The 13,009-nt window shown below is 41.6% G+C and overlaps 1 protein-coding gene across 1 annotated transcript in view; it reads left to right on the top strand.

The window, feature by feature from the left end:
* LOC128666929 (oocyte zinc finger protein XlCOF8.4) overlaps nucleotides 1-13,009 on the top strand; it is a 249,673-nt gene that overhangs the window by 30,174 nt on the left and 206,490 nt on the right. The window contains exon 4 of the mRNA XM_053721749.1: nucleotides 4,568-4,656. Coding sequence (XP_053577724.1) covers nucleotides 4,579-4,656 — 78 coding nt within the window. The 5' untranslated portion in view covers nucleotides 4,568-4,578. The remainder of the gene's footprint in view (nucleotides 1-4,567; nucleotides 4,657-13,009) is intronic.

Raw genomic sequence — 13,009 nt, 5'->3', positions numbered from 1 at the left:
CTCACATGGGTCAGGTATTGCCATCCAGATGGCATCCAAACACATGTTTTCTGTCCTCTGACTTCGAATCTGAGGTGATGTGGAGGCTTGATGTTGCTCTGTTTGGGTGACTTCTCCTCACTGTTCCCCTTGTGTCTGGAGCTCGTGGCTAGCTGGACAGCTAGCTCAGCATTCTTATGCTCTGTGGCTACTCTGTACTGTAGCAAACTGAGGGTTGCTAGTTCGATCCCTGGCGAGGTCTACTCAGACTTTCCTCCTTTTCGAGGTTGATAAAATGAGCAGCGCCTTGTGTCCCTTAGGGGGAATAGTCGAATTTTCAAGTACAATGTTAATGATGCTTGGACGCCTGTTAGCTCTAGTGTCCTTTTATGGCCCTGGCTCTTTGGAGTGTTGGACTCCTGCAAGGGGTGGTCTCTTCCCTTTGGGTCGGGACTTGGAAGGGCTTCTTTCTCTTGTTATCCGGGTTATTCTGGATTTTTTCCCTGGGAGGTCTGTTTTTTTATATCAGACGAGGGATTTATGTGCCTGGCTGTTTTGTTTTACAACTTGGCCAGATTTATTGAGAGCCGGGGCTCCTTGGGCCTTGTCTTGTACCAGGACGATACGGTTCCCTCGGGACAGCCAACTAACGTGACCTGATGGTGGGCTTTCCTGCCTAGCACACAGAAAGTTGCAGTTGCTCAGCTTTCACATTAGCGCCTGTTATGTGCGCTAGCACGATGGTGTTTTAAGGGGTTCTTCCGTGTTCGTCAGTGGCATGGCCTTGTGTCCTCTCTGTTTTCCCTACGACTTCCTGTCTTATGGGCAGGTGTGGTTCCCTTTTTTTTTTCAGGGGCCTCTCCTGTGTTCAGGAGGTTGGAACAGATGTTTATCTGGTTCAGGTATTGGTCTGCTCTTTGAGTTGTTCCTTTCCATCTGGGGAGCTGCTGGCTGTGTCCATTCTTCCGCCCTTTTGGGGGCCGGTCTTGGGGTTCCTTTCGGTTCCCTTACTTTCAGATCTGTCGTTGCTTGGGCTGGTCCGGCTAGGTGTAGGATCTTGCAATATAAAAAGTCTTTATTTCCACATACTGGAATAAAACAGTGACGTTTCGGGTACAAGACCCTTAATCATACAAAGCTCAAACACACTGTTCAATCCTTATATAGGCCTACCTGTACACAGGTGTTCAATTAACACCTCTTAGCAACCCCACCTAGTGGTTACTTATTTTATTGCAACAAACTTCAGAATTCTACATTCTTATTACACCTTAGTGCAGGATGGCAGTTAAAATAAATACAAAAATATATATATATACATAGCAATGGTTTATACAGATATCGATAGTGACATAATATCATTACAGCATATTAATAATGAACCCCAATGCAGCAATTTATAAACTAAAATGGCTACAAAAATAGAGTATAGTCCAATTCTTTATTTAGACCCAAAGGTTGCATAGCATTGAGTTTGTAAATCCAAAATGCTTCCTTCTTTTTAAGGATTAATTCCCTATTCCCCCCCCCCCCCCCCGTCTGGGACGTGGCACTGCATCAATGATTTGAAAACGAACCTGACTGATATTGTGACCACACTGAATAAAGTGACCCGACACTGGTGCCTCTAAATTTCTGCATCTGATATTGCTTTTGTGTTGTACAATTCTATCACGGACACGACGGGTCGTCTCCCCAATGTAAATTTTTCCACATGGGCATTTTATGAGATAGATAGCAAAAGCAGTATCACATGTAAAAAAACCTTTTATTTGAAATTTTCTACCATTCAGAGGATGTACAAAATGAGGGCCTTTAATCATCGAATTGCAGTTGCCACATCCCAAACAGGGATAGCAACCATGATTTTTACCAGATATATAACTTTGGTGTTTTTTTTTTTTGCACTTCCAATATCTGTGTGTATCAGCTCATCTCTGAGGTTTCTCCTCTTTCTATAAGCAGGCATAGGGGGTAATGCAAGTTCAGCAACTCCTGGATGGCAACCCTGTAGGATGCGCCAGTGTTTTTTTTTTTAATACATTCATGATCTCACTACCATGATTGTTGTGATCCATAACTACTACCATTCGTTTATCCTCCTTTTTTGGAGTTGGATCTTTTCTAAATTGGACTTTAGCTAGTTCCTTCTGAACCAGCGCTACAGGGATATTGGAAGTGCAAACAAAAAACACCAAAGTTATATATCTGGTAAAATCATGGTTGCTATCCCTGTTTGGGATGTGGCAACTGCAATTCGATGATTAAAGGCCCTCATTTTGTACATCCTCTCACTGGTAGAAAATTTCAAATAAAAGTTTTTTTTACATGTGATACTGCTTTTGCTATCTATCTCATAAAATGCCCATGTGGAAAAATTTACATTGGGGAGACGACCCGTCGTGTCCGTGATAGAATTGTACAACAGAAAAGCAATATCAGATGCAGAAATTTAGAGGGTCACTTTATTCAGTGTGGTCACAATATCAGTCAGGTTTGTTTTCAAATCATTGATGCAGTGCCACATCCCAGACGGGGGGAGGGGGGGAATAGGGAATTAATCCTTAAAAAGAAGGAAGCATTTTGGATTTACAAACTCAATGCTATGCAACCTTTGGGTCTAAATAAAGAATTGGACTATACTCTATTTTTGTAGCCATTTTAGTTTATAAATTGCTGCATTGGGGTTCATTATTAATATGCTGTAATGCTATTATGTCACTATCGATATCTGTATAAACCATTGCTATGCATATATATTTTTTTTTTGTATTTATTTTAACTGCCATCCTGCACTAAGGTGTAATAAGAATGTAGAATTCTAATGTTTGTTGCAATAAAATAAGTAACCACTAGGTGGGGTTGCTAAGAGGTGTTAATTGAACACCTGTGTACAGGTAGGCCTATATAAGGATTGAACAGTGTGTTTGAGCTTTGTATGATTAAGGGTCTTGTACCGGAAACGTCACTGTTTTATTCCAGTATGTGGAAATAAATACTTTTTATATTGCAAGGTGCTGCCTCTCTGTGGATTTGTGAATATTTAAGGGATTACAGCACCCTTCTTTGGCCTGCAACTGACAGTGGAGCTGAGCTACAAAGTGTTTCAATAGGTGTAGTATCTGAGATCTGTTGTTCATCTTCAGGTCTTGGGAGTGACAGTGGACCTTCCTTTTTTAGAGGTTCTGTCCCTTTGAGATCTGTGGGTAGGCATGGCGGCCTGGATTGCCTGGAGAACCTGGAGAGTGTCCTCTGTCTTGGAGGTTGGGCAATCTCTGTCTTGCATGGGCAGTCTGCTATTTTGTTTGACCGCTTCTTACTTATGGATAATGTTTTCTCTGTGTCTTCCTACGGATGACAGCATGTTACTGGACTCAGATGTTTATTTTCTGAGTTTGCTGCTTGTAATTTTTTGTTTGCTCGGTCTCTGAGTTCTGACGTTTTGTGGACTTTGTCTTCAGCTGTCTTTTACGGTGCTGTTGTACGATGTTTCGGATATGTTTCTTCTCCTTGATGATGCCCTGTTGCTCCTTGTGGGTTGGGCGTCATCTTCCCTTGTTCTCGGGATCCATTCGGGTCTCTGTGGACTTGTCCCTCCTTTTAAAGGGTTTTTTTCCTTTATGGAATTTGCTTTACCTTTTGGGTATCCCTTTGGCTTACCCTTGTCCTCTCCCTTTTGGGGATTTTTATACTGTACTAGTAAGCGGACTGACTACTGGGCGACGGTTCTCCTGGAGGAGTGTTGGCTCAGTGAGTCTGTGGTCTCTAGTTAGGCCTTTGGACTATCTGCGGGTCAGTGTCCTTGGGGCCTTTTACTTCTAGTTCTTTTGCCCGGCTCCGACGAAGCGGGGTTTGGTTGGGTTGTAGTTTATTTCAGGCCTGGTGCCCTCAGAATGGGCCGCCTATTGTACCCTCCCGTTTTTGCATTCAGTGTCCTCTATAGCTTGGGTATTGTTTACCCAAAAGTAATGAATGCAGCTGTGGACTCTTTCCATTTATGAAGAAAAACTTAAATTATGCTTACCTGATGATAATTTTCTTTTCTTCAGATGGAAAGAGTCCACAACTCCCCACCCGTATTTTTACTGTGGGGCGTTTCTTATTTTTTTTTATTCTTCTCGCACTTTTTCACCCTGGTATTTCTTCTACTGTTCCTTGTTCCTCTGCAGAATGACTGGAGGATGAGGGAAGTGGAAGGAGTATTTAAGCCTTTGGCTGGGGTGTCTTTGCCTCCTCCTGATTGCCAGGTTCTTCATTCCCAAAAGTAATGAATGCAGCTGTGGACTCTTTCCATCTGAAGAAAAGTAAATTATCGTGTAAGCAGGTTTTTATAATCTCAAGGTGTTTAGTGTCCTTTTAACTTGGAAGGTTAGTGAGTGCATTGGCTGTGGTTAACAGGTTTTCTTCTTTTGCCTGTCATTGCTGTGGGACTGTGAGGTGGAATTAGTAGTTTATTTAGGTACATGAACATTCTTTTTTGTTGCAGGAAAAGTTAAATATCCCTTTTTAAGCCAGACTATAGATCCTTTTACTAAAGGTTGTTTTTTCCCTTTTTCTTATTTAGACATTTAATTCTCTCATTTTATAGAAATTAATACGATGACCAAATACAAGAAGCAGATGGCGGAGCAGTTTTTGAATCATGCGCTAGGGATTATTTACCTGCTCACTGGAGAGGTAAGACTTGCAGAGCAATGCTATAATGACTGGAGAGGTAAGACTTGCAGAGCAATGCTATAATGACTGGAGAGGTAAGACTTGCAGAGCAATGCTATAATGAATGGAGAGGTAAGACTTGCAGAGCAATACTATAATGACTGGAGAGGTAAGACTTGCAGAGCAATGCTATAATGACTGGAGAGGTAAGACTTGCAGAGCAATTCTATAATGACTGGAGAGGTAAGACTTGCAGAGCAATGCTATAATGACTGGAGAGGTAAGACTTGCAGAGCAATACTATGACTGGAGAGGTAAGACTTGCAGAGGAATGTCATAATGACTAGAGAGGTAAGACTTGCAGAGCAATGTCATAATGACTGGAGAGGTAAGGCCTGCAGAGCAATGCCATAATGACTGGAGAGGTAAGACTGGCAGAGCAATCCTATAATGACTGGAGAGGTAAGACTTACAGAGCTATGTCATAATGACTGGAGAGGTAAGACTTGCAGAGCTATGTCATAATGACTGGAGAGGTAAGACTTGCAGAGCAATACTATAATGACTGGAGAGGTAAGACTTGCAGAGCAATGTCATAATGACTAGAGAGGTAAGACTTGCAGAGCAATGTCATAATGACTGGAGAGGTAAGGCCTGCAGAGCAATCCTATAATGACTGGAGAGGTAAGACTTGCAGAGCAATGCCATAATGACTGGAGAGGTAAGACTTACAGAGCTATGTCATAATGACTGGAGAGGTAAGACTTGCAGAGCTATGTCATAATGACTGGAGAGGTAAGACTTGCAGAGCAATGTCATAATGACTGGAGAGGTAAGACTTGCAGAGCAATACTATAATGACTGGAGAGGTAAGACTTGCAGAGCAATACTATAATGACTGGAGAGGTAAGACTTGCAGAGCAATACTATAATGACTGGAGAGGTAAGACTTGCAGAGCAATACTATAATGACTGGAGAGGTAAGACTTGCAGAGCAATACTATAATGACTGGAGAGGTAAGACTTGCAGAACAATACTATAATGACTGGAGAGGTAAGACTTGCAGAGCAATACTATAATGACTGGAGAGGTAAGACTTGCAGAGCAATACTATAATGACTGGAGAGGTAAGACTTGCAGAGCAATGCTATAATGACTGGAGAGGTAAGACTTGCAGAGCTATGTCATAATGACTGGAGAGGTAAGACTTGCAGAGCTATGTCATAATGACTGGAGAGGTAAGACTTGCAGAGCAATGCTATAATGACTGGAGAGGTAAGACTTGCAGAGCAATGCTATAATGACTGGAGAGGTAAGACTTGCAGAGCAATGCTATAATGACTGGAGAGGTAAGACTTGCAGAGCAATGCTATAATGACTGGAGAGGTAAGACTTGCAGAGCAATGCTATAATGACTGGAGAGGTAAGACTTGCAGAGCAATACTATAATGACTGGAGAGGTAAGACTTGCAGAGCAATGCTATAATGACTGGAGAGGTAAGACTTGCAGAGCAATACTATAATGACTGGAGAGGTAAGACTTGCAGAACAATGCTATAATGACTGGAGAGGTAAGACTTGCAGAGCAATACTATAATGACTGGAGAGGTAAGACTTGCAGAGCAATGCTATAATGACTAGAGAGGTAAGACTTGCAGAGCAATCCTATAATGACTGGAGAGGTAAGACTTACAGAGCTATGTCATAATGACTGGAGAGGTAAGACTTGCAGAGCAATGTCATAATGACTGGAGAGGTAAGACTTGCAGAGCAATGCTATAATGACTAGAGAGGTAAGACTTGCAGAGCAATGTCATAATGACTGGAGAGGTAAGACTGGCAGAGCAATCCTATAATGACTGGAGAGGTAAGACTTGCAGAGCAATGCTATAATGACTGTAGAGGTAAGACTTGCAGAGCAATGCTATAATGACTGGAGAGGTAAGACTTGCAGAACAATACTATAATGACTGAAGAGGTAAGATTTGCAGAGCAATGTCATAATGACTTGAGAGGTAAGACTTGCAGAGCAATGTCATAATGACTTGAGAGGTAAGACTTGCAGAGCAATGTCATAATGACTTGAGAGGTAAGACTTGCAGAACAATACTATAATGACTGAAGAGGTAAGACTTGCAGAGCAATGCTATAATGACTGGAGAGGTAAGACTTGCAGAACAATACTATAATGACTGGAGAGGTAAGACTTGCAGAGCAATACTATAATGACTGGAGAGGTAAGACTTGCAGAGCAATGCCATAATGACTGGAGAGGTAAGATTTGCAGAACAATACTATAATGACTGGAGAGGTAAGACTTGCAGAGCAATGTGATAATGACTGGAGAGGTAAGATTTGCAGAGCAATTCTATAATGACTGGAGAGGTAAGATTTGCAGAGCAATACTATAATGACTGGAGAGGTAAGACTTGCAGAGCAATGCTATAATGACTGGAGAGGTAAGACTTGCAGAGCAATGCTATAATGACTGTAGAGGTAAGACTTGCAGAGCAATGCTATAATGACTGGAGAGGTAAGACTTGCAGAACAATACTATAATGACTGAAGAGGTAAGATTTGCAGAGCAATGTCATAATGACTGGAGAGGTAAGACTTGCAGAGCAATGTCATAATGACTGGAGAGGTAAGACTTGCAGAGCAATACTATAATGACTGGAGAGGTAAGACTTGCAGAGCAATACTATAATGACTGGAGAGGTAAGACTTGCAGAGCAATGCTATAATGACTGGAGAGGTAAGACTTGTAGAGCAATACTATAATGACTGGAGAGGTAAGACTTGCAGAGCAATGCTATAATGACTGGAGAGGTATGACTTGCAGAGCAATGCTATAATGACTGGAGAGGTAAGACTTGCAGTGCAATACTATAATGACTGGAGAGGTAAGACTTGCAGAGCAATACTATAATGACTGGAGAGGTAAGACTTGTAGAGCAATACTATAATGACTGGAGAGGTAAGACTTGCAGAGCAATGCTATAATGACTGGAGAGGTAAGACTTGCAGAGCAATACTATATTGACTGGAGAGGTAAGACTTGCAGAGCAATGTGATAATGACTGGAGAGGTAAGACTTGCAGAGCTATGTCATGACTGGAGAGGTAAGACTTGCAGTGCTATGTCACAATGACTGGAGAGGTAAGACTTGCAGAGCAATACTATAATGACTGGAGAGGTAAGACTTGCAGAGCAATACTATAATGACTGGAGAGGTAAGACTTGCAGAGCAATACTATAATGACTGTAGAGGTAAGACTTGCAGAGCAATGTGATAATGACTGGAGAGGTAAGACTTGCAGAGCTATGTCATAATGACTGGAGAGGTAAGACTTGCAGAGCAATGTCATAATGACTGGAGAGGTAAGACTTGCAGAGCAATGTCATAATGACTGGAGAGGTAAGACTTGCAGAGCAATGTCATAATGACTGGAGAGGTAAGACTTGCAGAGCAATACTATAATGACTGGAGAGGTAAGACTTGCAGAGCAATGCTATAATGACTGGAGAGGTAAGACTTGCAGAGCAATACTATAATGACTGGAGAGATAAGACTTGCAGAGCAATGTCATAATGACTGGAGAGGTAAGACTTGCAGAGCAATACTATAATGACTGGAGAGGTAAGACTTGCAGAGCAATGCTATAATGACTGGAGAGGTAAGACTTGCAGAGCAATGCTATAATGACTGGAGAGGTAAGACTTGCAGAGCAATGCTATAATGACTGGAGAGGTAAGACTTGCAGAGCAATGCTATAATGACTGGAGAGGTAAGACTTGCAGAGCAATACTATAGTGACTGAAGAGGTAAGACTTGTAGAGTAATGCCATAATGACTGGAGAGGTAAACCTTGCAGAGCTATGTCATAATGACTGGAGAGGTAAGACTTGCAGAGCAATACTATAATGACTGGAGAGGTAAGACTTGCAGAGCAATGTCATAATGACTGGAGAGGTAAACCTTGCAGAGCTATGTCATAATGACTGGAGAGGTAAGACTTGCAGAGCAATACTATAATGACTGGAGAGGTAAGACTTGCAGAGCAATACTATAATGACTGGAGAGGTAAGACTTGCAGAGCAATACTATAATGACTGGAGAGGTAAGATTTGCAGAGCAATGCTATAATGACTGGAGAGGTAAGACTTGCAGAGCAATGTCATAATGACTGGAGAGGTAAGACTTGCAGAGCAATACTATAATGACTGGAGAGGTAAGACTTGCAGAGCAATGCTATAATAACTGTAGATGTAAGAATTGCAGAGCAATGTCATAATGACTGGAGAGGTAAGACTTGCAGAGCAATGCTATAATGACTGGAGAGGTAAGACTTGCAGAGCAATGTCATAATGACTGGAGAGGTAAGACTTGCAGAGCAATTCTATAATGACTGGAGAGGTAAGACTTGCAGAGCAATTCTATAATGACTGGAGAGGTAAGACTTGCAGAGCAATACTATAATGACTGGAGAGGTAAGACTTGCAGAGCAATTCTATAATGACTGGAGAGGTAAGACTTGCAGAGCAATACTATAATGACTGGAGAGGTAAGACTTGCAGAGCAATTCTATAATGACTGGAGAGGTAAGACTTACAGAGCTATGTCAAAATGACTGGAAAAGTATAACTTGCAGAGCAATTCTATAATGACTGGAGAGGTAAGACTTGCAGAGCAATACTATAATGACTGGAGAGGTCTTAACTTGCAGAGAAAAACTATGATGACTGGAGAGGTAAGACTTGCAGAGCAATACTATAATGACTGTAGAGGTAAGACTTGCAGAGCAATGCCATAATGACTGTAGAGGTAAGACTTGCAGAGCAATGCTATGACTGTAGAGGTAAGACTTGCAGAGCAATACTATAATGACTGTAGAGGTAAGACTTGCAGAGCAATGTCATAATGACTGGAAAGGTAAGACTTGCAGAGCAATGTCATAATGACTGGAGAGGTAAGACTTGCAGAGCAATACTATAGTGACTGAAGAGGTAAGACTTGTAGAGTAATGCCATAATGACTGGAGAGGTAAACCTTGCAGAGCTATGTCATAATGACTGGAGAGGTAAGACTTGCAGAGCAATACTATAATGACTGGAGAGGTAAGACTTGCAGAGCAATACTATAGTGACTGAAGAGGTAAGACTTGTAGAGTAATGCCATAATGACTGGAGAGGTAAACCTTGCAGAGCTATGTCATAATGACTGGAGAGGTAAGACTTGCAGAGCAATACTATAATGACTGGAGAGGTAAGACTTGCAGAGCAATGCTATAATAACTGTAGATGTAAGAATTGCAGAGCAATGTCATAATGACTGGAGAGGTAAGACTTGCAGAGCAATGCTATAATGACTGGAGAGGTAAGACTTGCAGAGCAATGTCATAATGACTGGAGAGGTAAGACTTGCAGAGCAATTCTATAATGACTGGAGAGGTAAGACTTGCAGAGCAATTCTATAATGACTGGAGAGGTAAGACTTGCAGAGCAATACTATAAAGACTGGAGAGGTAAGACTTGCAGAGCAATTCTATAATGACTGGAGAGGTAAGACTTGCAGAGCAATACTATAATGACTGGAGAGGTAAGACTTGCAGAGCAATTCTATAATGACTGGAGAGGTAAGACTTACAGAGCTATGTCAAAATGACTGGAAAAGTATAACTTGCAGAGCAATTCTATAATGACTGGAGAGGTAAGACTTGCAGGGCAATGTCATAATGACTGGAAAGGTAAGACTTGCAGAACAATACTATGACTGTAGAGGTAAGACTTGCAGAGCAATACTATAATGACTGGAGAGGTCTTAACTTGCAGAGAAAAACTATAATGACTGGAGAGGTAAGACTTGCAGAGCAATACTATAATGACTGTAGAGGTAAGACTTGCAGAGCAATGCCATAATGACTGTAGAGGTAAGACTTGCAGAGCAATGCTATGACTGTAGAGGTAAGACTTGCAGAGCAATACTATAATGACTGTAGAGGTAAGACTTGCAGAGCAATGCCATAATGACTGGAAAGGTAAGACTTGCAGAGCAATGCCATAATGACTGTAGAGGTAAGACTTGCAGAGCAATTCTATAATGACTGGAGAGGTAAGACTTGCAGAACAATGTTATAATGACTGGAGAGATAAGACTTGCAGAGCAATTCTATAATGACTGGAGAGGTAAGACTTGCAGAGCAATGCCATAATGACTGGAGAGGTAAGACTTGCAGAGCAATGCCATAATGACTGGAGAGGTAAGACTTGCAGAGCAATGCTATAATGACTGGAGAGGTAAGACTTGCAGAGCAATGCTATAATGACTGGAGAGGTAAGACTTGCAGAGCAATGCTATAATGACTGGAGAGGTAAGACTTGCAGAGCAATGCTATAATGACTGGAGAGGTAAGACTTGCAGAGCAATGCCATAATGACTGGAGAGGTAAGACTTGCAGAGCAATGTCATAATGACTGGAGAGGTAAGACTGGCAGAGCAATGCTATAATGACTGGAGAGGTCTTAACTTGCAGAGAAAAACTATAATGACTGGAGAGGTAAGACTTGCAGAGCAATGCCATAATGACTGTAGAGGTAAGACTTGCAGAGCAATGCTATGACTGTAGAGGTAAGACTTGCAGAGCAATACTATAATGACTGTAAAGGTAAGACTTGCAGAGCAATGCCATAATGACTGGAAAGGTAAGATTTGCAGAGCAATGCCATAATGACTGGAAAGGTAAGACTTGCAGAGCAATGCCATAATGACTGTAGAGGTAAGACTTGCAGAGCAATTCTATAATGACTGGAGAGGTAAGACTTGCAGAACAATGTTATAATGACTGGAGAGGTAAGACTTGCAGAGCAATGCTATAATGACTGGAGAGGTAAGACTTGCAGAGCAATACTATAATGACTGGAGAGGTAAGACTTGCAGAGCAATGCTATAATGACTGGAGAGGTAAGACTTGCAGAGCAATACTATAATGACTGGAGAGGTAAGACTTGCAGAGCAATGCTATAATGACTGGAGAGGTAAGACTTGCAGAGCAATGCTATAATGACTGGAGAGGTAAGACTTGCAGAGCAATACTATAATGACTGGAGAGGCAAGACTTGCAGAGCAATGCTATAATGACTGGAGAGGTAAGACTTGCAGAGCAATGCTATAATGACTGGAGAGGTAAGACTTGCAGAGCAATGCTATAATGACTGGAGAGGTAAGACTTGCAGAGCAATGCTATAATGACTGGAGAGGTAAGACTTGCAGAGCAATACTATAATGACTGGAGAGGTAAGACTTGCAGAACAATGTTATAATGACTGGAGAGATAAGACTTGCAGAGCAATTCTATAATGACTGGAGAGGTAAGACTTGCAGAACAATGTTATAATGACTGGAGAGGTAAGACTTGCAGAGCAATGTTATAATGACTGGAGAGGTAAGACTTGCAGAGCAATGCTATAATGACTGGAGAGGTAAGACTGGCAGAGCAAATCCTATAATGACTGGAGAGGTAAGACTTACAGAGCTATGTCATAATGACTGGAGAGGTAAGACTTGCAGAGCTATGTCATAATGACTGGAGAGGTAAGACTTGCAGAGCAATACTATAATGACTGGAGAGGTAAGACTTGCAGAGCAATACTATAATGACTGGAGAGGTAAGACTTGCAGAGCAATGCTATAATGACTGGAGAGGTAAGACTTGCAGAGCAATGCTATAATGACTGGAGAGGTAAGACTTGCAGGGCAATGTCATAATGACTGGAGAGGTAAGACTTGCAGAGCAATGCTATAGTGACTGGAAAGGTAAGACTTGCAGAACAATACTATAATGACTGAAGAGGTAAGACTTGCAGAGCAATCCTATAATGACTGGAGAGGTAAGACTTGCAGAGCAATGCCATAATGACTGGAGAGGTAAGACTTACAGAGCAATACTATAATGACTGTAGAGGTAAGACTTGTAGAGCAATGTCATAATGACTGGAGAGGTAAGACTTGCAGAGCAATACTATAATGACTGGAGAGGTAAGACTTGTAGAGCAATGCTATAATGACTGGAGAGGTAAGACTTACAGATCAATGTCATAATGACTGGAGAGGTAAGACTTGCAGAGCAATGCTATAATGACTGGAGAGGTAAGACTTGCAGAGCAATGCTATAATGACTGGAGAGGTAAGACTTGCAGAACAATACTATAATGACTGGAGAGGTAAGACTTGCAGAGCAATACTATAATGACTGGAGAGGTAAGACTTGCAGAGCAATACTATAATGACTGTAGAGGTAAGACTTGCAGAGCAATACTATAATGACTGAAGAGGTAAGACTTGCAGAACAATGTGATAATGACTGGAGAGGTAAG

This window comes from Bombina bombina, chromosome 7 (assembly GCF_027579735.1).
Source record: "Bombina bombina isolate aBomBom1 chromosome 7, aBomBom1.pri, whole genome shotgun sequence".
Lineage (NCBI taxonomy): Eukaryota > Metazoa > Chordata > Amphibia > Anura > Bombinatoridae > Bombina > Bombina bombina.
This window is presented reverse-complemented; position numbering and strand designations above follow the sequence as displayed.